Raw genomic sequence first — 26,362 nt, forward strand, 5'->3', positions numbered from 1 at the left:
GTTTTAGCACATTACTGCCCTCTACAGTCTGAAATCATAACTGCTATTAAGGGGTGTCTCATTTCTAAGTCAGGAGATGGCCCTTTCACTTGGTTTTGAGGGGCGAGTTAAGACTGAGGGTTGAGCTTGAGGGTAAGATTGAGGGTTAAGGGGAGAATTGGGATTCAGCCTGAGTCTCAGTGTGATGCTGGAGTTTGCACAGCGTCAGAAATGATATACTGTCGTCATGGAGCATCATTAGGATCAATTCAAGTAAATCCTGACTTAAAATAGTCATATTTCATTTTCTGCCAACTTCTGTTCTGTCTATTCTGTTTCTGTAGTGCATAAAAATCTTTCCATTTTGCCTCACACACGGCAGACTTGAGCTTAGCTTATCACTTTTTTCCTACACCTGACTTCCCCTGAAGCCTGCTGGTGCCCCCTATGGGAAGCCTGTCTTCCATTTTTAAAACCACCGCACTAAATGATTCAGCTGCACACCGAGACGAGGGATGCAAATTTTGGATTTTTGCCAATATCTAATATGGTGACATTTCCAAAGTTAATTTAGCCAATACCAATATAAATGCACCTTTATTTTTACTGTGATAAACTCCAAGAGGCTGTTTTCACTGAGCGGTCTGGTTCAGTCTGGTACGACACAGTACGCCTTTATTTGCATTTCAAATCAAATGTGTCTCCAGAAGAAACCAAACATGGAGGATGATCATTGTCATCAGCTGGTCCTAGTTTACATTCTGTTTGATAGCAATAACCAAAAAAGGAGAAAAGACAGGGGAATTTGCACTCTGAAGTGTAAGCTTCTGTTAGTTTTGTTAATGCCTGAGCTGAAAACATCTACACCATCCAGTTGGTGATGCTTCTTGGTCTGCTCACTTTCTCTCTGACTAATGCACCAGAGACAGTCTTGATGTGCAATCATAAATATTGAACATGCTTGATTTTTATGATTGCAGATGGGAAGGCCAGGGCTTTCCACAGACGTACAGAGTAGTCAGCCTGTGGAAAGAAATTGCGATGAGGGGCAGCCTCAAGCTTGACATGTCAACACATGTCACTCATTAGCTAAGGTCAAGCTCAATGGCATCTTGGGTTTTGGGTTTTTCACCCCTGGTAACAAGCCCAGAAATGGCCAACAGTTTTTGGGCCATTGGGACATCCACAGGACAAGCAGGGGCTCATGGCAACTCTACTGCCCGCTGATACCCTAGGGGCATGATGGCTTTATCAGGCCCCCCACAGTTTCCTGTCCGGCCCCCAGAAGATCATTAAATTCAGAAAAGGAGGAAAAAAGACGTGATTTTAAGAGTATCTTTTGGCTTTAAGTGTCTGCAGCTTTTAAATCCATCCTAAAAACAATTCATATTGAAATAGTTTTAAAATGACTTAACATTTGATCTGTTTTTACAGAAATTCACTTGAGAGACATTTCTAGTAAATTTTAAGATAAAAAGGGTTAAGAATGGCAGAAATGTTGCAAAAATGGCCAGATAGAGTGATAAAAAAGGGGTTAGAGAGTGGCAAAAAAAGTAATAAGTGTCAAAATTGGTTGTGGAGTGGCACAAAGTGACAAAAATTGGCATGAAAAGTTGCAAAAAGAGGTTAAAATGTTGCAAAAATTGGTGAAAGAGGAAAAATTGGGGAAAAGATTCTAGAAATGGATTAAAAGTGGCAAAAATGGTGCAAAATTAACACCTTAAAACCTACCATTGTGTAAGTCCGCCAGGACATATTCTTACATTTTTACATACTGTAGTGCCAATTTTGGGCGTAATTTTATTTGCTTTACATCAATATAACCCTTATATCCCAAGTTTTAATAAAATGTATTGACTTATGTCTTAACTACTACAATAAATTGCTTAAAAGTGCAATAAACCTTTAAAAACAAAAAAGAAAATCATTTCTGTTTTTTCACATATATTTCAAAAATATAGAAATTGTATAGCTGCATCCCTCAAATTTGTAAATGTAAAAAAGTTGGACAATATCCTTTGGAACCACAGGAAATTTATATGGAGTCTGTAGATAACTTGCTTTTTGAGATCTAATCAATTTTGTAACCTGTAAAAAAAAACAAAAATAAATAACTGTGCAAAATTTACAAAAACAAACTATTTACAATAGTGCAATCATTTTTTTTATGTGTGCCAGATACTTATGAACACATATTTTATGCAAAAAAAAAAAAAAGGTCATCCATCAAAAGTGCATTTGAAAATGAAAGAAAGTCGTTTTTACTGAGTTGTAACTTCAGAATAGAGGAACACGTGGTCTTGTTTATTAAGATTATTATTTGCGCTTTATTGTGTATTTTTACAAACCATTCACTGCAATGAAAAAATGCTCTGAAACATGGTAAATGTCTGAAATGTTAGTGTAACTCCCCAGATTTTATATGCAAAAAGAATGATTGCTCTATCTTATCTAGTTTCAAATCTACTGCCAATGAAAAATGAATATACTAATCATAGCACCGGCGCTACGTTGGGTTCTATAGGGTTAATGAAAAGATGTTACAAATGGGCAAAGTTAGATGAAAGAGTGGCACAAATGAGATAAAACATGCAGGACAAGTGGTTTGAAAGGGGTAAAAGAATGGCAAAAATCAGTTAAAAGTGGCAAAAATAGCCTGGCAGAATAGTGAAAGGGCATTAAAGAGTGGTACACAGGGGATAGAATTTGCAGGAAAGTTGCAAAAAGGGGTGAAAGAGTGTCAAAATGTGTGAAAAGTTGCAAAAATTGTTTCAAAAGTGGCATAAATGATTAAAAATGGGTTAAGAGTGGCAAAGATGTTGCAGAAATGGCCAAATGAAGTAGTGAAAAGTGGTTAAAAAAGTATCAAAAATAAGTTAGTATTAGTGCTAAATCACAACAATGAGGAGATCATTTTCATTCTTATTTTGCAAATAAACATTTTCAATTCAGTTTGTTGCATGGCCAGGCAAGGCAAGTTTATTTGTATAGCACATTTCAGCAACAAGGCAATGCAAAGTGCTTCACACAGGACATTAAAATACAATGACAAAGGAGAAAAAGAAACACAATTAAAGCATTTCAACAAAGCATGTAAAAGGTGATTATTAAAAACAGCAAATGGTTGAAATAAATCTAATATGTTTTGTCAAATTATTCTATTAAGTCAATGTCATATAATTGAGTGAGTAGTTGGCTGTTTTGCTGACAGCTGGCACTTGTGAAAGGCTGGGAAGCGTCCGTTAAATAAAATCTCCATATATCAGCCTTTGTTGTGATAGAACCATGATTATAGATGTAGCTGATTCATCAGATTATTTGGACTAATTATGGCCTGGAACAAGCTTCGATTCAGACCTAAAACTGGGACCTGAAATAGTCGTTTGTTGCCAGTCTAGTTTGCCTTTAGAGGTCTGATGAAGGAGAGGAGCTCAATCCTAACAGGAGGCACTGCTCACTAAAACTCTACCTTTTCATCTTTTGGTACACAACGCTGGTCTTTGAATGTAAAAGCCTTCATAATTCATCAACAGCACTGAGGAAATTGCAGAGTATGCTTTTGATCTTGCATTTCAGACCAGAACATAAAAACCAGCAGAGTGAAATGATTGAAAAACATCCTAGAGTTAGTTTGCAGCTCACGTGTGGGACAGCAGCCTCCTCTGATTACATGCAGACGCTGACTCCTCCTCACCAGTCTGCACCCTGTAGCTCAGAGTCTGTCACTGTTTTTTTTTAATCAGATATAAATGAATTTCAGCCCTTAACGGTTGTAAGTGAGCTCCACCTGCTGGTAGAGGTGTGTAGCTACAACCTGTGACCCTCCATTGGCCTCCTCAGATCAAACCTGACTGTCTCTGTTGACTCACTTTGATCCATCAACAAAGCTGACACTGTCATCTGGGCCTGGTTGATTTTTTTCCCTTGTTTTTTGTTCTGTTCTAAATTTAGCACAGATAATGAGATGCATGCAAGTATGTTTCTCTACATGGGATTCAAGCGCTGCTGTCACACAGTAGGCTGATAGGAAGAAGAGGAAGAGGATAAGAACATGATGGAAGAAAATGCATAATGTTGTAAAAATGGTCTTTCTATGAGTGTTTGCTCTCTGGTTTTCAGCAGATTATACTTTTAAGAAATATTAGACTGCCTCTTTAGGAGAGAAGACTCTCATCTCAGCTTCTTTCCACTGGTTTCTTTGTTTCAGATTTCTGAAACATATTTATTTCAAAGCTTTCAACCCCTAGATTTGTTTAAGTCCAAGTGAAATATAGTAATCAAAGGGTCAGCTGATGGTCCACTGGCTCCCCTTGCTGCCAATACGTTGGGAAAAAAAGGTGCCAAAGCGGCCTCTTAGATACTCTTATGATAGATAAATGTGACAAAGTGCCCTTCAGTGTGTCCTAGCAGTGGACAACATGATAAGTGGTAGTCAGGAAAGCATAGTCCATGGCAAAGTTAAGCTGTGATAAACATATTTTATATTTGACTTGAATTATAACCACTCTTATCTGAGAAAAAATATCTTTATTTATGTTGTAGTACAAGCCATGATCTGCACAAACATGAGACAACTGAAATCATTTTAAGGTGGAAAATATTGAAATAATTGCAAAAATTTGCAAATTGGGCTAAAAAGGCAAAGATTGGCCAACAAAAGTGGTACTGAGTCGCAAAAATGGTTTAAAAGTGGCAGAAACAGGTTCAGACCTATGCCTACCACTGACCTAATTATCTATATCAAATGTTCATTAATTTTAAAAAATTTAACCCTTGAATGCCAGTTTTTCTGTCATGATGCCACCATGTTTTTTGATAAAAAAAAAAAAAGAAACAACAGAAAATTATTTTCAACGCACTACATGCAAAGAATTTTTGTGTTAAATTGTCAATGATCAGCAGAAACATGGGATTTTAATGCATTATTATTTTTGGACGATATCCCATACTGCCTCTCAAGCTGCTCAGTGCAGAAATGTGCTTTTCACGTGGGAGCAGTAAAAAAAAAATTATTCATTCTACTTTCATAGAGCTAATTTTTTTCACCAACAACCAAACTAATTATTGATATAAAACATTCATTATTTTCTTAAGATCTTAACCCTTTAAATCACTGATCATCAACTGGTGGCCCGAGGGCCAAATCAGGCCCCCCAAAGATCCCTGTCCGGCCCCCAAAAGATCATTAAATACAGAGAAGGAGGAAAGGAAGATGTTCTGGTTTTAAGAGTATCCTTTGGCTTTAAATGTCTGCAGCTGTTAAATTCATCCTTAAAACAACTGATATTGAAATAGTTTTAGAATGATTTGATTTTGATCTGTTTTTACAGAAATTCACTTGTCAACCATTATTAGTAAATATCTTTTTAAAAATGGGTAAAGACTGGCATAAATGATGCAAAAATGGCCAGAGTAAGTGATGAAAAGGGGTTAGAGAGTGACAAAATGGGTTGTGGAGTGGCACAAAGGGGCAAAACTGTGCAGGAAAAGAGGTTAAAAGAATTGGTAAAGAGGAAAAAATGGATACAAAGTTTAAAAAATGTATTATTAGTAGCAAAAATGGTGCAAAAAGTAATGAAAAGGGGTAAAAGTGTCAAAAATTAGTCAATTCTGGTTGCTTAATCACAATTTGGGAGGGCCCATGCTCTGGGATTTTCAGGGGCTCAGACAGTTCTGTGGGCAGGCCTGTCTCTTTGTGGCCTGCTGCATTATAGATAACAGGGATAGATCTGACTGCTAATACCTAAAAATGTCCTGCCTTTTGAAAAGAAATACAAACACCAATGCAATAACATGTTAATTAGACCAAATTATTTATTTCATTTGTGTTTATTTGAAAGTCCAGCCCCCAGAGTCTCTGTCAAGACTAAATCTGGCCCTTGTGCAAATGTACTTGATGACCCCTGCTTTAAATGCCAGGTTTTTGTTAGGATGTTGCCATATTTTTGATGAAGAAACAGAAAAATGTGTCATTTTTAATATAATAAATGCAACTTTTTTTGTTGTTGAATTATTACAGCCTAGTCTATGTCAATGATTAGCAGCAACACTGATTTTTATGCATTATTATTTTTTGCATTTTTAGCACGTTTTTTCTCCATATGCCAAATATGCTCAGAATGACGCCATCTGGTGGAGAGTAGTAAAAATGATCAATTCCAAGGCAAAAGTCCAGATTGACACCCAAATATACTAAAATGCATGTTTTGTGCTTTAATGGAAGTGATATCAAAAACTGCAGTTTGAATGAGTTTCAATGGAGCATTTTTGCACTTTAACAGCTTGAGTGTAACTCTTGCTTATAAACAGTCTATCTTAGACGTAGGCTACTGTAGGAGCTGAGCTAGAAATAACAAGATCAAATTATAAAATACACACTCCTGCAGAAATACATGTCATATACATGAACATGGCCAGAATGATCAAAAAAATTAAGAATGAAAAGTGTGTAAAATGCACCCAACCTGTCCTAGGGGTTCAACGATAAATACATGTCTGTTTAATAACTGAGGTACAGAGGGTATAATCACATAATAAAACACACTTAATCTCCACCAGAGGTTCTAATTATTTCACTATGAATAAACACTTTTTATGTGCCCTGCCCTCACACATTCTGAGTTCACATCTGATTCCTTCTATTAAGACTTATTTTCAGGGGCGTAGCTAAGGAATTTAGGGCCCCTAGAAAGAATATTACACAGGGCCCCCCTTCACTGGCTTGCCAAGCAACAAATGTTGCCTCATTTTTACAGATATCTCTGCATTTTAATGTATTTTTGAACCATAATTTCCCCATTTATCAGCATTATTTTTACTAAGTTTACTTGCATTATTTTGCATTGCTGGACCACACCATTTAGACATTTTTAAGGGAGGAGCAGGTGCCCCCAGTATTGTATTTACTCTATTTATATTATTCCCCCAGAAAACCTTAAATGAAGGGAAACTTTGACCCCAGAAGTTATCCATTGCAAGTCACATTAATCAGTTCGTTTCCCAGATATTTACAGTTGGCTCTAATTGTCAATTTTTAAATTTGTCTGTATATTTTCATTGCCCTTATTTGCATTTTTCTGCCACTTTTAATCATTTTTTACTGCTTTAAGCCCAACTTTGTCACTTCTTTTCATCCAGTTTTTGAGTCTTTTATCCTGCTTTTTACTATTTGGAGTTTTTACCCATTTTTCCGACTTTTCACCCATTTAAGATGCATTTTGCCATTAAATGCCACTTTTTCCCCAAATTTTTGTCACTCTTTGCTGTTTTTTGCCCATTCTCCCACCATTGGCTGCCTTTTGCCTATTTTAGTCACTTTCCACTCATTTTATATCATGTTTTTACCACTTTTTGACCATTTTTGCCACCTGTAACACATTTTTTGTCTCTTCTCACCCACATTTTGCCACTTTCTGTCCTTTTTTGTCATTTTTTCTCCCCCATTTTTGTCACTTTTCACCCAGTATTTGGCTTTTCATGCTGATTTCAACCCTTTTCAACCTTTTTTGCTGCTTTTTGACCATTTTGCCCCCTTTAACTTATTTTTCATAGCTACTTTAACCCATTTTTGCCACTTTTTACCACTTAGATTATGGTTCTTGCAAAGGTGTTTTTCGACAATTTGGCTCTTTGGCTGAGCAGGGTTAAGTAACGCAGCTCAATTTAATACAAATTTCAATCTGGTGACCAATTCATTTAGTCACTTTTGATTCAATAATGACACTAAATGCTAAGAAAAGTAAATAAAGTCATACTTTTCATTGTGGGCTTCTCCACGGCCCCTTCCTACTGTGGGCCCTGGTAATAAGTACCCATTTTCCACCCTGTGCTACACCCCTGCTTATTTTACTTGAGTAAGCAAATGTAGTGTTTTCATATAATAATTCATACTTTCCATGGAGCGTCATATGTTTGTTTAAATGAGAGAACCTATAGGAGCTGGGAATAAGACAAATGACAGTAACTTGTTTAGTAAAATCTCCATTTATCAGCCTTTGTTTTGATAGTCAGGTTATAGATGTTCTAGCTAATTAATAAAATATGGTCTAAAGGGGAAAAATCCCTATATAAAAGATCATGGGGAACTAAAACACTGTAAAGGTGAATAATAAAATTAAGTATAAACAATTCAACTTGTCTTTAAAAAGTTGGCATATGCAGCCTTTCAGCAACTAGAGGCACTAGTCCTTCCGTTCATTTTGTCAGCCCTAAAGGACCCCCTGCTGACCTTGGGCTTCAAGCAATCATCTGCCATGCCTGTTGACATGCAGAGTCTCTGTTTAAAAAGAAAGGTGCAATTTAATTGTATATTTTGCAAGAAATCCTCACAGCAAGGCTCTCCTGCAACTTATTCCCATTAAATTTCTGCTTCAAGACATAAAAAGTCATTATTTTCCATCTTATATAATAGATGTAGATATTTATGGATTACTGCACATCTTATTTTCAGTTGTATTTCTCCAAAAGTTCAAAGTGACATCATTAAATCTTATTTTTTGACAAAAAAAACCCAGCAATAACCCAAAATTTGTTAAATTCCTGTCATAAACCATGAAGAAAGACACAGATTTTCACAATCCAACAAGAAAATTTGTCTTTTGACAAAATGTAATAGTTATAAAACGTATTTTCTGCAAAATCAATGGTTAATATTTTCCAATGAGTCATTAACGGAGGTTGTTGGAGGTTATTGAAGTTATAACTCACTCAGAAATATCTTAATTTGAAAGATTAGACCGGAAGTTTTGTTGTCAACGTGGCTATCTTGTTAGCAGTGGCGCGTAAATCAACGATACAAATAAGCAATTTATTTTCTCATTGAGCGATCTTAAGCAAGCAAAGTGTTGAAAATTTGATCTAAAGGGTATTTCAATTACTTTTTCCTTTATTATCGACCATTAATCTATAATAAGTAAAATTTTCGTCGCCAGTGTAGCGTGATTGTTGGTCGTAATCGTTGTTTTAGCGCCATCAAGATGCTTTTATTTCGCAAGGTCGGACCGGAAGTGTTGTTGACAGTATGGCTGACTTGTTGCTCGTGGTCAGAGCTGCCTGTTAACCAGTTGAAATCCCTCCACCGGAGCAGAGGGCAGGAGGGTTCAGCCCTAGCAGTCCAGCGGCTCAAACATGGCGGGGTGTGAAGGCGCCGTGAGACACTCTTGGTCCGAATCTGGTTCCACTGCTATCGCCGGGTCTCACTCTCTATCCGGATCCGCATCCGAGGAGCAGAAACCGAGGAAGAGGAGGAGAGGATTCTGCCTGAGCAGGATGAAGCCTCGCGGCAGCTCCGGCGGTCAGCAGCAGCATCAGCCCGCCGTTAACAACAACAACACGCCGTTCATGATCCACTGCCAGATCGGTAAAGAGATCAAACACATCTGCAGCAACTGTCGAGGAGCAGAGCCGCCAGATGGTGAGAGGAGCCGCTTCTTTTTACTACTAATACTTCTAATAATACTACTACAGGGTCAGGGGGAGGATGAGGAGGAGACAGGGGGTGTTTTTACTCTTCTCCTTTAGATTATTATTGTCATGTGTCGCTGTGACCGCTCCCTGCCTGCCTGTTCTTCCCGGGGGAATCACATCAGCTCCCAAGGGTGCTTTATATCATTTTGATGTCTATTTGCCCTTAATTTAATTCACAAAAGCAGTTTATGAAGCTTATTGTATCAGTTTGACTTTATTTATGATGACAGTGTAGTTCTTTCTGAGCTTTCAGGTCATGATGTTACATCACTTGTGTGGTTTAGTTTTGCTGCCTTGTTGCAGAAAATCAGCATCACATTTTAAAGACATTACTGAAGATTTTCAAAATTGATTTATGCATAATAGATTACTAATATGTTATATTTTACATATTTCATCTAGGGCAGTGATGCTCAACATGAGGCTCTTAATTTAAAACATCATTCCCCCAGAAAACCTTAAAAAGGAAAAATTTAAATTGTCCATTACAGTAACATTAATCAGTTTGTTTCCCACACTTATACAGGAGGTTTTAATTGTCAAAAATTGTCAGCCTCCTTTTTTTGTCTGCATATTTCCATTGTCCTTATTTGCAATTTTTTGCCCATTTTTATTCAATTTTTACTGCTTTTAGCTCATCTTTGACACTTTTATCCAACTTTTGCATTTTTTTGCCCCTTTTTTTTGCCTTTTTTTGCCACCTTTTGCCCATTTTAGCTGCCTTTTGCAATTTAATGCCACTAATTTCCCATTTTCCACTCTTTCATGCTTTTTGCCCATTTTTCCCACCTTGTTACTGTTGCTATTTCTAATTTTTTGCCACTTTCTGCCCTTTTATACCACTTTTCTCCCAGTGTTTGCCACTTTAAGCCCATTTTGCCACTTCTTTTTGTCACTTTTCTCCTGCTTTTTGCATTTTTTTGCCCCATTTTGCCACTTCCCACCCAATTAAGCTGCCTTTTGCAATTAAACGTCACTTTTTGCCCATTTTTCCCACATTGTTTTTGATTTTTCCCATGTTAGTCACTTTTCACTCATTTTTCTCCATATTTTCTCCACTTTTGGACTATTTTTGCCACCTATTACTAATTTTTTTGCCACTTTTTGCCCTTTTTTGCCACTTTTCTCCCAGTGTTTGCCACTTTAAGCCCATTTTTGTGACTTCTTTTTGTCACTTTTCTCCTGCTTTTTGCACTTTTTTTGCCCCATTTTGCCACTTCTCGCCCAATTAAGCTACCTTTTGCAATTAAATGTCACTTTTTCCCCATTTTTCCTCACCTTGTTTCTGATTTTTGCCCATTTTAGTCACTTTTCACACATTTTTCTCCACATTTTTGCCACTTTTAACTCATGATTTGGTCACTTTCCACCCATTTTTGCCACCTTTAACTTATTTTAAGTGCTGCTTTTCACCACTTAGATTGTGGCTTAAATATTTTAAATATCTGAAAAGGAGATGTTTATCTAGATTTGTCAGGTGAATGAGGCCTAAAGTAAGTATTCAGAGGGATTTCTGACTAGAAATAAGATGGACTGATGTCCAAGTTTTTGCAGGTGTAGCTAATTGTTGTTTTAGCGAGTGCTGCTCCTTATTATCACATTAATGAAGTCAAAGAATAGCAGATCAGTGCTGGTCTCCACTAGTCTTGATGGAAAATCCAGAGTCCGGCCAGTGCGAGACTGAGACAAAACCGAGTAGAAATGCTCTTGAGTCTGAGACAAGACCAAGAGATTCAAAATTTGGTCTTGAGACCAGTCTCAAGACCCAGACCATTCTTGAGTACTATAACTCTACTCCTTAGACTATTGCATTTCTGTTTGTCTGTTTGCCAGTATTAACATTTTAAAGGTTTTTTGGGGGGGGGCTTTTTATGCCTTTAGTAGATAGAGGAAGGACGTGGATAGACTCAGAAACAGGCAAGGGAGTGGGGAGAGACATGCGGTAAAGGGCCACAGGCCAGATTCGAACCTGGGCCTCCTGCGTACATGGGTAACGCCTTAAACCACTCAACCATCTGTGCACCCCAGAGCTAACATTTTAGCTACCTAAAAAGCTCTTTCCTTTAATTGACCCATTTTTTTATTTGCATCTTTTTAAGGTATTTCTTGTGAGGCCCACAATACCAAGAGAGAGCCTATCTGCATGGAGAGAACATGCAGACTCTGCACACAAAGGCCTGATCTGATCTGCTTTAAGCAACAGCTCACACTACAACAGCGTTCACAAGTTTTATTAACTTTTTAAGTTCCAATGTGCCTGTTTGCTGTTATACATATTTATCTCTTATCTTTTAAAAGAGGTTGCCACTGGTTGTAAACCCAAGGCAAGAATTGGTTTCCGATTCCTCAAACTGGTTTCCAGTGTCAACCTGGAAATTGTTACCATTAAGCCCTGCCAACTGATAATCAATAACCAGAGAATTTGTATGATTGATTGACAAGTTAATTTAATTTAAACCCCATCAAAGCGTTTCCAACCACAGATCAATACATGCAGAAGATTGATGCTGGGTTCCTACTGCGTGGTCAGCCTCAGACGCCTGAATCTGAAGCAGAGATCATTGTCAGCATTAGCTACAGCTCATTCTCAGTAATAACAACGAACCACAAAAACAGCAGACACACAAATGGACCAGGAGCCTGAGTCAGGCAGATAATGGAGTGAGATGTTTGTGTCCTGGCAGCAGCTTCTCTTGTTCGCCTGTTTGGAGCTTGTTGTGGAGTGAGTCAGTGGAGGTAAACAGATTGAAAGAATGTCTCCCTGCAGTGTGAGGCCGATTCCTCTGACTCACTGCTGCAGGAAGTGCACACCTGGAGTCTGTTGACCATGAAGTAAGTAAAGAGTATAGAACATCATAAAAAAGAGGCATCCTAGGCTCCCCAGGACTCTAAGAAGAGCTTTTTAGATGTTTAGTTTCATCCAACCAGTCCAGAGTTACAGAAACCTTAAGCAGATCCCCATATTTTATTTATGTTTATTTTAGGGCTTTTATGCCTTTATTATAGGAAGGAGAGTTTATAGAGTCAGAAGCTGAGGAGAGAGTGGGAAAAAGCTTGCAGGATAGGAAAACAACCTTTGTATTTAGGATGCTCAGACATAACCACTAGGCTATCGGCACCTCCAGACATTTTTTTTAATATTTATTTTCTTGTGATTTTTGAGACCTCATGTTCCTAAAAATGCTTATTGTTCTAAAAAAAATGAATTTAACTGGTTATCACAGGAGAACCAGGAATGTTATCCAGTGAAATGTAGGTCAAGATCATGAGAAAACCACAGGAATGCTCTTGATATCCCTTTAAAAAGCATTAAAATAAATCACTTGGATTCCTATCCTCCTAGTATGTCTTTAAAAACACCACAGATGTTCAGCTGATATCATAAAACAGACCGAGAAAGCATTAAAAGCTTCAAGTTTGACTCATTGCAACCAGACAGAGCTCTGCAAGTTTACTCTAGCACAACTTCTGTTGGCTGCTGTAGTAAGCTTATGAGCTGAAATAAAATCTTGTTTATGTGCAGCTATTTTAGTATACAGTGTTATACTTTAGTAATTTTTCACCCAAAGAGTCTAGTCCAGACCAACTAATTGGTCTTTGGGGGAAGAAAAAGAACAAACCCCTGCTTGTTATGCATCCCAGTCAGTGACAGTCTCCTCACTGAACCCTCTGGGTAGTTTAAATAAACTTAAAGAAGAGTTCTGCACCATAATGTATTGTTTTTAATCTCACGTGCTGCACTGAAATAACAGCTGACTCATAGATGACCGGTGTACATTGGTCTGTATTCATATGATTTACACGATCACAGCATGGTATTGATTTCAAGTTATTTACAATAAATAACTTCAGCTCAATGTACCTCATTCACCAACTGTTCTTAAGAGGAATTTATTCTTAAAACACACTCGTGCACTTTTTAAGAAAAGTCTAAAAGCCTAAGTCTTCTAGATATTTTTTTGACTTTTTTCTATTTCCAGGAAACAGTTCGCGACCTACTGAAAACATTCCAGTGACCCACTTTTGAGTCCCGACCCACCAGTTTAGAAACACTGCTTTAAAAGATAAAACCTTAACACACATAGAAAACTGTTCTCTGGGTCCTAGATCTCTGGATGTACGAAAATAAATTGAAATCTTGTACAAACAGTTGTGCAAAAAGATGCATGCCTTGCATGAAATCCCCTCACAGATGTTGTAGGCGCATTGTTTGCGTCATTTTTTGAGAAATGGAGCCGCATTGTCGACCGCTTTAGCCTGCTTTTTTGTGACTGTCTCCACTAGGGGTGAGGGAAACAATTGATACAGTATAGTATCATGATATTTTGCCCGGCAATATGTATTGTAGACTATCATATCTTTTGCCAAGTATCGATTTTTTTCAAATTAATTGCTGGTATGAACTGAAGTCTATGATATTGGATAATTAGCTTCAGTTGTGCCTCTTGTCCAGTGAGGTCGGCAGAGTTGATGGTCATACAGCAGGAAATAATTAGCAAAATCAATATGGCGGCACTAGGGAAAGGGTTTTAGGATTGCATGAGCAACATGGACATGAGACATGGGGTTTGGAATAAGTGCACCATGGAAATAAAATACTGCAGCAGTATGATAAAAATGAAGGCAGGGCTAATACAGTTGAAAGAATGGTGTACTAGAGATAGCAATTTATGGCATCGCAATACTCTGTGTTTTGCAAAATGTTTAAAATCACAATAATATTGAATTTGGCATAGGTATCATTATAATATCATATCGTGTGGCCACTAGTGATTCCCACCCCTGCTGTCCACCATGTTTGCTTCCTTGACTTCTCTGTTCTAGCTTGTTTCGATGACTGCCATTCCCGAGGCCGTGTTTTACGAGGCACATGGAAGAAAGTCATTGATAAGGGAATTGCTAGGATTAAATGTAAATGATGTCGATGGACTGAACCAACTGGAACCGGTTCTCGATTCCTACCTCTAGTCTTAGTGCATGCAAACGTGCAGTATTTGAAACTACATCCACCTCATAACTATCAAAGTATTTCAAAGTATTCCTGTAATCCTGTGTGCCCTCTGTGTATGCTCACTGCCCTGCAGTCTCATGCCCTTATATGGGCATAAAAAGGGGCATTTTCTATGCTAATTAGCAGAAGTGTGCATGTGCTTTCAGCTTACAAGCAGGTGAAATTATGCGATTTTGGGACACAAACAATTGAGTAGTTTAAGAGTAAATAAAAAGAATAATTAAAAGAATTAACAGGAGCGAAATTTCAGTGGTTTCAGGTTGTGTACAGTGTTGTTCAGATGGTGACTGTATGCACCAGTGCTATGCTGGGAGCACTGGTAGGATACAGCAAACTTTGTGGATGAAAATAGGTATTAAAGGTGCGTCTTTCAGGCTTGATTTATGGTGTATTAATTAAGTCAATTGTCAATTAAGACAGTGTAGAGGAAATTGCAAGCTATCATTGGTAGTAAACAGTAAGAAATGACCCAGTGTTGGCGGTCTTGGACTTAATTATTGAAGCTTAAAGTAACTGGTACTCTAACCACCCATGCACCTATAAAGCTTTTGTAAGAGGCTCTGTTTATTTTAAAATGCTTTTTCATTTTTATTGCATTTATTAGACAGGGCGGCTGAAGAGAAAAACAAAATATGAGGGGAAAGACAGAGGGGATGAAAAGTAGCAAAGGACCCAAAGCTGTTGTTGTACCTCAGGCTGCTGCAGCCTCTTTAAATCTTTAAACGGGGCCCCAACTCTTAAATTCTTGGTCAACCAGCACCAAACATCAGGCTTTATAAAAAAAACCTTGTAGAAACTAGTGTGGACCAGTGTCTTTGCAGCTTTGATGCTTTGCCACATGAAGAAGTAGATGAAATGACCCTTTAAAATTTGATTTAAATAAACAAAAGTAAATTTCATACTGTGCTGCTTGCAGTGATTTATATCCAAAACTTTGTACAGCAGCCCTGAAAGACTTCATGTTGGTTTTCGTGAGAAACTCCTCCTGTGTTTGTCCAGGGGAGCTCTCTGTGAACTCTGAACTTCACACCAGGCTGTTAGGCAGAGAAACCACAGACTGATGCTGTTGTTCACAGATGAGTGGAGGGTGGAGACGGGCTGGGATGGAGAAAAGTTGGATGTTGTTGTTGAAGGGGGCCTCTCTATCATAGCTGCTGAGCTGCTAAAGATCTGAACTGACATTTCTGTTGTAAAGAGACCACCTCAGTGATGACATCTCCTCCCGTCTGCTGCAGCTTCACGTTGGTTGTTTTTCCTGACTGACCACTGCTGTCATGTTGTCGTATATGCTTCTCTATTTCTTGGAAATTGTTGTTGCATTTTTACCAATAATGATCTTAAATTCAAGTACTTTGAAATCAAAAAATGATTATGTAATTTCAAATTTTAGTAGTTGTCAGATGTTGATAGAGTTTGACCGGAGAAAAATAAGTGCTGGCATCCAAACCAAGCCTTACTCTGCAGGATTCAGTGTTTTTAATTTATTAATATTTTCTGTTATATTTCTTTATTTGCCAGAAATGAAAAAAGTTTTCTCTGAAACTTTGGTTGTATGCTATACTGTACTGCTATAAGAGATGAAGCAGAGTTAAAATGTCTGTTTTTGCAGCAGAAATAAACATCTTTGGTTCTGGAGTTAAAATCATTTTCTCAACAGCTGATTTGATTTCTAGACATATTGCCAGAAATATCCAAGTCAGACCAACCCATACAGCTTCACCAACCAATGGTGGATGTCTCACAGACTTCATCCAGCACCTTTACAGTTTTTTTTAGGTGGTAAGGTCGTGCTCAAGTCAAATTTGATAGGGCTGCTTGTAGGGTTGGGTATCGTTTGCATTTTTTCTGATATCAGTGCTAAATTGACACTTCTTATGCAATATTTTTTTCCTAAATGGTGCCTGAATTACTATTACCTATTACCTTAATTACTATTGAGAGAAAAGAAAGTGTGTCGAAAGTCAGCGGGAGAATAAAAGCTGTCAGGGTATTGTAAATGATTTACAGAAAGTCATACATTCACCCCTTTTATTGCTAAATGGATGCAAGGTTTTACTTGGCAGAGAAGGCTCTGCTCAAAAGATGATCTCTGGGTTAGCCAAGCAGTATGCTTTGACTTTCCAAGGGAGCGCTTGGCTAGAAACCCCCATATTGACAGATACTAGGGCTGAAGGATTTTGGAAAATAATCTAATTGCGATTTTTTTCCCCCAATATTGCAATTGCAATTTGATATGCAGTTATTCCTTAACTTTCTTTAATTCTTAAACAAGGGCTGAACAATTCATTAAAAATGTCTAATTCTGATGATTTTCACTCATATTGAAAATTGGATATGAATTATTACATTTAAGGTTTTTTTTCATTCTTATATTTAATAAGAAAAATGTACAAAAATGAAGAAGGTAGGATTTTTTTGTTGAATAGTCTAAAAAAACAACACCTGAATGATTGCATGATATGTCCTGCATCACATCTCTGCTGCAAAAAAAAGAGTTTCAAACTGGTATTTTGACCAAATTTCAGGTCAAAGAAATATCGCAACCTTTGCAATTTGAAAATTGCAGCAGGTCACATTGCAGTTTAATCTTATTTTTGATTAATTGCCCAGCCCTAATGGATACATTTATGACAATGCATATTGAATATAATAAAATTTGTTGAAAAGCAATATATCCATGCATGAAACCGGAATATGAGGGTGCAACAAGCCTTTTGCTATAAAGGAGGTGGCTGGGGTGGAGGAGGTCAAGCTTTGCCAACAGCGGCATGGTGCATTAGTATGAAGGCAAGCAGGGATTAGTGAGAAGGGTGTCATGGTTAAATGGACCGCTGTGTCGAGAGAAAGAGTTGCCTGATTATGGCAAAAAAATCACAAACATTTTCATTTATATTGAAATCACAATTATAAAACCCAGTTACTCTTTGATTTTAAAACAATGGCAACACATGCACTTATTGAATTTAGAAGCTCTTAACAGTTTGAAAAAATTAATTATCCTGTGGACAAACCCACTGTGGCACAGCAATAATTTAATCATGATTATCTTGTTTTCATGAGCGCTGGAAGCTAAAATCTTCATTGAAATCCAATCCCAGTGCTAGTTTTTGACTAGCAATATTTGTGTCATTAATCAAACCACATTCTACTCTATAGAATATTAAGTATTAAATGCTCTGTCTGTTTTAATGTTTGTTATGGGATTTGATTTTTACCTTTAATAGTGATCAAACCATGTCACATAAAAGTAGTCTTCTCTGATCTGCCTGCTCATCTACATCGTCTCTTCTGTATTTTATCAGTTTAAATATGTCTCTTCTGTATTTTATCAGTTTAAATATGTCTCTTCTGTATTTTATCAGTTTAAATAAGTGCTTCAGTGTCTGCTGCTGTGTTTGTGTGTTTATATCCTCTGCTGCGGGCTGAATTGCTGCTTCCTCCTGTTTTTTTATTCATTGCCTCCAGCTCCGGCCGTACGCCCTCGTTGTGCAGAGTCGATGTTGTGTGTAATGGGACAGGTGTAATTCCAAATGGAAAAACTGCAGCTGGTTGTATAGAAACAGCCCCCGGCAGGATTCTTTACAAACAGCTCCCTGCAGGACCACGGCAAAACCTACAGCTCAGGGTCACACCTTGGATGGAAATGGAAAACCTGGAGGAGGGAAAGGCTAGACCTGAAAACTTGTTCTAAAAAAGATCTGTGTTTCCCTGGAAATTCACTGCAGCTCTTCTGGTTGATCCTCTGTTTTCATACCAGCATTTTATTCCGCTCTGTCCAACAGCGTTTTTCTCAATCTTAAATAGCTTTGATCCAAACAAGCTGTACCTGACTTGATTAAACCCCGCCCTGAGGAGGATTTGCCCCCTGACATTTGAGTCACAAACATGTGATGATCTGTGTCCCTTATCTGTGAGTTTAAGAAGTGGTGTACACCAGTAAACCTGCTGTACGGTTGATGAATTTTTTTACAGTTCAACCAAAAATGACATTAAAGGCAGCCCAGCAAACCTGGAGATCATCAGAGTTAAAATCACATCTTTATTGAGCTGTATTCTTTGAGTCTTTAAACATAGGTCTGAAATAGAAAGTAAGAATTGATTTTCTTGAGCACCTCTATCATTAAGGGCGTGTCACAGATAAAATTTATGATGTGCTGGATTGATTTCTTTTGATAAATGTGGAGTCATGAGGAGGGTAGGATGGATACAGCAGGAGGGCACCTTGGACTTTTCAAGTGTGGGACTGAGCAGATGATAATTTTGACTATGTTTTGTCTTTTCACTCTTAATCTGGCTAAAGATGTCCATCCCAGATTTGTGAGTTTCAGTGAAAGTATTTAGATGCTTTTACATTTAGCTTATGACCAAAAAAGGCCCTGAATTTATGAGCTATGACTATGCAAACATGTTTTAAAGGTTGCTTTCTTAAGCTCAGATCAGATCAAAGATTTCCACAATTTAACCGTTTCAGAACAACACAGGGGACAGTCAGAGCTAAGTGAACTGAGCTGTTTCAGCTCGATTCAGGCTGGCTGATCCTGTTGCTTGTCATATCACCACTGGCTGGTTTTAGGATGCTGCATGCAGATAAATGTAAAAGGAAATCTTGTTTTAAAAGGCCTTAAATGCAAACAAATATTGGGTTGAATCAGAATATTTATGGCAAAAAATATGTGTGAATTTCAAAAACGATTACATCTATCTTTTTATAAATAAGCCTCTCACTTAGACGCTGATCAGCCTGATGGACACTTTTGCGTTCTCCATCAGTTGTGCAGATAGGCAGTACATACTGTGCTATACTTGCTGACCCATGAGAAATTCAAGGCTAAATCTGTTCATAGTTAAATGATTGTTCTGAGCAGATAAAGGCCGGCTCAAATGACACAAATTCCATCAGATTCTGACCGGACTGCAATGTCGCAGCTCATTGTCAAACCTCTGGCTGGATAATGAGTGATCTTTAGTGTGATATAATAATCAAGACGCTCCACGACCACAATTCAACAAGACTAGCATGACAACATTTTTCTTGTACTGTCGTCTAGTTCAGTGGTTCACGACGTGGGGGTCAGGACCCCCTTAGATGCCTTGTAAAAACTAAATCCTGAATCCTGAACTGAAACCTCTTTTATCACTTTTTATGCCAGTTTTTTTCCACTTTAACCCATTATTGCCATTTTTGCTTATTTTTTGCAACTTCTAACCCACCCCCCCCAACCATTTTTTTCCATTTTTTTTATCCCATTTTAATTCTGTTTTTAAGAAATTGGACTTACATTTTGAAGAAGGCTATTTACTACAGCACAAAGAATGAAAACATATATTTGTTTATTTGCTAGTAGAGTTTATTAATCAGGTAAAATATAAAATATGGATATCACAGCTTAACTTTATAATTGACCATGATTTGCCTGAACTCTAGTTTGGCTGGGCCCCAGAAAGCACTCCCTTTTATCCCCCTTATGGGCGGCCTTTCTCCACATGACTACTCTTGATTGTGCATGGCAGTGTTCAACCACCTTCAGGTACAGTGGGGGTTCCCTGTCTCTGGCACCTTTATTTTTGGGGTCGCGGGCTGAAAAGGTTGAGAACCACTGGTCTAGTTTGACACCCTGATCTGACATCAATGACAGGAATCCTGACGTCGACCTATAGGAGAGCATTTGCTCCTTATCTTTCTGTCATCATTTACCAGAGAGATTAAACAAGGCACGGGTAAAGAAGATTGAGAACTAGTGAGTCAGAAGTTTTATTTTTAGAGTTGTTTACCTGCCTGTTAATGACCTTGTTGTTCCTGTTCTGTTCTGTTTGTTTGTTTTCCAGCTGAGGAAGTGGAGAGGTTGGCAGCCATGCGCTCTGATTCGCTGGTTCCAGGCACACACACGCCTCCCATACGGCGGCGAAGTAAATTCGCCACATTGGGACGTCTGTTCAAACCGTGGAAGTGGAGGAAGAAGAAGAGCGAAAAGTTTAAACAAACCTCAGCTGGTAAGAGCAGGAGATACTGTAAACACTGAACACATCTATGATGACCCATCCTGTCCTCTGGCTCCCTGCAGAAATCTGCTCCACTCACCTCTGTGACAGACGGCTGATGAATGTCTCCCTGGTGCTGCTGGCAACAGAAGCATTGATGAATGTCAGCTCAGGGGGGCTGAGCCTCAGAGCAGGAGGTTGATATAGAGCCGCAGCAAAGATCGACAGTGTATGATTATGATTATGTAAGGGTGGTGGAACAGCAGGAGGCTGAGAGGTGGCTGATCAGGCTGCTGCTGCTTCATCAGGGAGACACAGCAGTGCTGAACCAGCTCCTTACTGGATGATTTGGTTACTTAATTGGCTTTAATTTTAATGGATTAACTCAGCCCTCATGAATAACAAAATCTATAATGTTGTGGATAACACAGAGTTGATAAACAATCAGCTCTTTCTGATATTTTCATATTGTCCTATAAGAGGAAAGGCAGTAAAAATGCAGTAACTCATTTACCATTCCTTTTAGAATCAGTGAATAAACATATCGAATATTATATTTTGTTAGTACTGAAGCATTACTTCATGATTTATAAGTTTCTCATTTCTTCTGTCCTGTAGTCAAGTTTATATTTATTTAGCCTTTAATAAGCCAGCTTAGTCCTGTAAAAACAGAGATCTTTTTGTAAGAGAGATCTGCGTAAAACATGGATGGATAGGACTGAACTTTGTTGGAAAAAAGTTATAATTTCTTTGACAGTTAGTTAAAACAAACTTCGTAAAAATGTGTTGCTTTACAGCTTTTTTTCTATCAGAGCTGTTATGTATCTTCTTACTGGATAAAGATATTCAGCCAGAAACAGAAATAAACAATCTCCACGAATGTGAAAATAGAAAAGGAAGAATAATGGGTTGGTAGGAACAGGAGTCAAGTTAAAAAAAAAGTTAAAGTTATAGACCATTTACATGAAATAAACACAGCCCAGGCGTAAACGATAAAAGCTGTTAATTACAGCGTTTATCACGGATGTAAACGCAGCAGCTGTGTAAAGTGTGAACATAAAGGTTAACTGCAGCGTTAAATAATAAGTGTAAATAAATGAACTCCTCCTCCAGAGCCACGTTAGCCTCAGCATTAGAGCAGACATCACTTTAAACACACATGCCTAGCTCTCAGATACAATATGCTCTCTGCAGAAAGCTGTGAGATGGAGGGAAGAGTCTGATCCTGAAGTTGTTGTTGTTTCTCAGCTGGCTCTAACATCCTGTTCTCCGTGAGAGAAGCAGCAGAGAGGTGACGAGAGGCTTCCTACAGTCAATCTGTTCTCCCAGCTGTCACAGCGGGTCACTGAAACCTGCTTCCTCCCTCTCTAAGAATGCAGAGTACAGTATGCTCATACACGCAGGTGGATTCACGCTGGGGGCTCCATGTGTTACAGCTGGACTCCTGCCATCAGTTAGTCCAGGTCCATTAAATTATGTTGGCATTCATCCACAGTCCATTATGGCCTGGTACATAGAGGATGTGCATGTTTTATTGAATGTTTTTATTACAGGGCCTCCCCTGGTGTCAGCTGGTTTTTTTTACTGCATTTGGATGACTGGCTATCTTTTATATCTGAGGCCAAAACTAGATGTTAATAAGCCAAAACATTGCAGTAGACCTGTCACCATAGAAGAATCCTAATCTTGGATATGGTATTAAAAATAAAATATTTATATACCTTATGATAGCACAGCAACACAATTAAAGGTCCTATTATTTATTTATTTATTTATTTATTTATTATATTTACCAAAACTTGCAAACATTTCAGAATGTTACCAAAGTACTGATGGAGTTTGCTTGTAATGTTTTTAATGGATTCATTCCTCTTTAATGCTCACTTGCCTGTTGTTTATTCCTCATTCACTACTAAGGAAGTAAACAAATTTGTGTGTATCTTACTGTAAGTTTCAGCAATTTTCAATATTATAAACTACTGTAAAACTGCTTTACTTAACTTAGGGTGGGCTGGAGACCAGTTTTTGTGGGGTCTTTTATTCACAAACAAAATGCCTAAAAAATCACTAACTTTACGGCCCTGTTTCCAAAATAGCTGGGACGCTGTACCAATGTAAGTGAAAAAACAATGCAATGATTTTTAATCTCATAGACCTGTATTTTATTCACAACAGAACATAAGTGGGGCCATTTTAACATTTCATGAAAAATTATTTGCTTATTTTGAATTTGATGGCAGGACAACATTTAAACTAAAGGGGCAAAAAAAGGCTTGAAAAGCCTAATCAATTTTGCATCTGATAAGGTTATGACTGGGTATAAAAGAAGCACTTTACAGAGGCATGATCTGTTTGTTTAAATCTATCTAACCAGGACAGCCTCATTGAGATCAAGAATCTCATTTATAAGAATGTCCTGGCCGAGACAGGTAGCAGCACATTCATCAGAGTTACAGACAAGACACATAGCCCTTACAAACACAGACCAACCCATCCTAAATCACAAAGCACATCTACAGCCTGATGCATCCTTCTCCAACACCTTCAATCAGCTTAAAGATACCAGCTTCCCTAGACACAGTCTCCCAGAAGATTCCAGGTTGCAGGAGCAGCATATCTGAAACTCTTTTTACCTGCTTCATGACGGACTTTGGGAACAGAGAGCAAAAATAAGTCTTGTGACTGAGTGAAAGAGTGAAGACTAGAGCTGCCATCACTTTTAACCTGAATAAGACCACACAAGTATGATGGAAGCAGATTTAGAATAACCTTATAAATAAGGATATCCCAGTGATTTAGCCTGCTAGTGGTCGATGAAGGCCACTTGCCTCGGTCATACAGGGAACAATGATGAGTTAAGGATTTATAAGCCTCAGAGCCCCATGCTATACAGTATCCAAAGACTTAAAGCACTGAGAAGATGCATCACCATCATCAGTCAGAGGCAGAAACATGTCAGAAGTCTTAACTTAGCAGTGAAGCTGCAATTTTAACTTCTCTACAAGATACTCAACATGAAGCTTAAAAGTTAAATTCATGTCATTTTTAAAGCATGGGTTCTTTAGAGAGTGCAAATTTCCATTTGGGTCTAGCTCTGAGAAAGTTGAGGAGCCTTTGTTCCCAGAAAAAGATTGTCTTCTTTTAAACATGTGATACTGAAGATTCTGACAGCCTGAATTTGCAGGTTTGCTCTGTTTGATTCTGTTTGATCTACAGTCTGTTGGTTTCTTTTGTGCTAAACTTCCTTCATTTTCTTCCCTTTATTGTTAGGTCACTGGAACAGGAACTTGCATTTTTCCCACAATGCTTTGTATTGTTCTAACCTTTTTCATTTTCCTCATTTCATGTAGTTATAAGGTCAGAGATAATATTTACATTTTTTGCAAACAACTCACGTTATGTACAGAGTGCTAAAGAGGAATAAAGTGGCATTTATGCATTTGATAATAATTCAGAATGTCTCCAAAATTCACATGTACATAGACTAATCTGGGCGTTTTATTTGCAGATAAATAAAATGGATTAAGAGAGCAATGTCTGCAAAAAAAAAAAAGATTTTTTTAGATTGTAAAAGATGCAATTAAAGCAAGATTACATTAATTTTTGAATTGCAAAATGCTGATAGGTTTGCTCACTAAGAGTTGAGAAATTGGGATGTTTAGTATTAAAGGCATTCTTATGATTGCTTAAAACGCAAAATATTGTTATTGACAGATTTAAACATTTCTCCCAATAAGTACTCTACCCACTGTCCTGTCAAAAAAGGCTGAAAGGGCAAAAATAAATATTAAAAAAATACATAAAGAGAGATGTGTAGATGATTCATATTTCTACCACCAGGTTTTCAGCTGCTTTCATAACACCTCTGTCTCTGAACTGTTAACAGAGGCTCTTCAGAGATCAGAGGTTCAGGCACAGGATTATTACAGGACAGTTACAATAGCAGAGGCAGTAAGGACCATCTGACACATGCTTCAACACCAGTAAATGCTCCTTTAAGTATACAGCTCTCCTGTTTATTTTACGTCATGTCGTCTCTGTCTCCTCAGTGCTGGAGAGGAAAATGTCCACACGTCAGAGCCGAGAGGAGCTCATCAAGAAGGGAGTGCTGAAGGAGGTGTATGAGAAAGGTGAGGGTGGAGGAAACAAAGATCTGCCATGTAGGGAACTGAAAAGTGTTGGTTTTATTTTTATGATGAAGAACAGGTTGTTAAGGTGTGCAGTGACCAAGGTTGTAATCATATTTGATTTTTCATTAGTTCTTATTTTCATTTTGTTTTTACCTTTTGTTTATAATTTCAGTTTGGTTTTAATTAGCTTTTACTGCTGGTTTGATAGTTTTGTTTAATTTTTATTTTGCAAAAATGCGTCATTTTATTTTAGCTTTTATTAGTTTTAGTTTTTTTGGCAATATGGGATACTGGTCAGAGGTGAGACCCAAAAGGGCTCTACACTTTCATTTTATTTATTCAGTTTTAATGTTTGTATACAACTCAAGACCTACAATTACCATTGTGTGAAGTCTTCTTTAACCACACCTATCCGTTTTACTCTCCAGGCTTGGGTTTACATATTAAACCAAGCCTAACATATTAGTTAGCATGATGCTGTCAAAGACTGAAACTAAGGAGATTTTGTGTGTAATTTTATTTCATTTAAGTTATTTTCATAAATACAGACTTAAGTTTTAGTTAGTTTTCGTTTTTTCTGCAAAGTTCCTCAATTTGGTTTCAGTTAACTAAAAATGTTTTAACATTTCAGTTTAAGTTATTAAATTAGTTTTAGTTATCTAAGTTGATAGTGACAGCTTCTCATAGTAAAAGCCTTTATTTACCAGGATGCAGTGTGGGTGTTTTTTTTTTTTTTGCGTTGGTCTGAAAGACAAAGAAAAGCAGCAATTTCTTGTGTTGAAGAAATTTCCGGCATTGATTTTCTGCCTGTTTTTCTTTATTGTTTGTCTCAGTAAAAATAGTGTTGGTATTTTTCTTGTTTTTGCTTCAGCCCTCCTGTGAGCCTAACAATCCTAACTTTCTTTTACTCACTTGCGTTTGACTTTAACAACTTTTCCTGATCTCTGTCTGTTCAGATGGCTCTGGAGCCGTTGTACGAGAGGAGGTGAAGATGGAGAACGGGCGCTCTCCAGTGCTCAGCTCCAGCCTGTCAGAGTCTGAAAGTACAGAGCTGATGGAGGGAGCGGCTGCAGCTGGAGGTAAACAGCAGAGACACTGCACCGCTGACCCTTTATTTTTAAGTTAATATCTTGGTTTTAGAGAGTTTGATTTCTCTCTTTCCTCTCTTCAGGTTCTCTGGAGTTTCAGTTGTCCAGTGAGAGTGCGTGTCAACAAGACCATGCTCAAAAGTCCATCCAGGCTCCTCCAACAAAGAAGGCCTCCGTTTACCCGTCTGATGGCCCAGAGTCACCGCACAGACCTCCCACGCTACACAAACAACCTCCTGCGCTGCCGCCCAAACCCTTCAACAGGCTACCTAACCACATCACAGGTATGCTAGTCTGTGTGCTCATAGCTGCATAGGGTTGCTGTGAATGCACCTCTCATGCTCATCTCTATCTCCGTGCAGACGGGGCCCCGGTGAAGCTGCCGTGTATGTCAGTGAAGTTATCTCCTCCTCTACCTCCAAAGAAGCTCCTTATCTCCGTACCTGCAGGGAGCATGGAGCCCTCTCCGCTCGCCTTCCAGAAGTGCCCCGCCCCTCCCAGCCATGCTCCAATGGGTGGCCACTCCCTGCAGTACGGGACACTGCCAGTCCCTCTCCACCCTCCCAGCCGGATCATAGAGGAGCTGAACAAGACCCTGGCTCTCACCATGCAGAGGTTTGAGAGGTGAGGACCAGACTGTCAGCTGTGGCGCAGAAATAAAAACCCCGAGTCCTCTTATCTCACAGATATTAAGAAAGCTGAGACGTCAG

At 38.2% G+C, this 26,362-nt stretch overlaps 1 protein-coding gene across 2 annotated transcripts in view; it reads left to right on the top strand.

Annotated features, from left to right (window-relative positions):
* phactr1 (phosphatase and actin regulator 1) overlaps window positions 1-26,362 on the top strand; it is a 67,270-nt gene that overhangs the window by 31,417 nt on the left and 9,491 nt on the right. Inside the window, exons 1-6 of one of the 2 annotated variants that reach the window (XM_041791103.1) lie at window positions 9,058-9,391; window positions 20,282-20,446; window positions 24,484-24,564; window positions 25,521-25,643; window positions 25,736-25,936; window positions 26,015-26,276. In XM_041791103.1, coding sequence (XP_041647037.1) covers window positions 9,106-9,391; window positions 20,282-20,446; window positions 24,484-24,564; window positions 25,521-25,643; window positions 25,736-25,936; window positions 26,015-26,276 — 1,118 coding nt within the window. In that variant the 5' untranslated portion in view covers window positions 9,058-9,105. Of the gene's footprint in view, window positions 1-9,057; window positions 9,392-20,281; window positions 20,447-24,483; window positions 24,565-25,520; window positions 25,644-25,735; window positions 25,937-26,014; window positions 26,277-26,362 lie in introns of those variants that run through there. The other variant, XM_041791104.1, reaches the window with a different exon arrangement.

The sequence above is a fragment of the Cheilinus undulatus genome, linkage group 7, assembly GCF_018320785.1.
Source record: "Cheilinus undulatus linkage group 7, ASM1832078v1, whole genome shotgun sequence".
In the NCBI taxonomy this organism is placed as follows: Eukaryota; Metazoa; Chordata; class Actinopteri; order Labriformes; family Labridae; genus Cheilinus; species Cheilinus undulatus.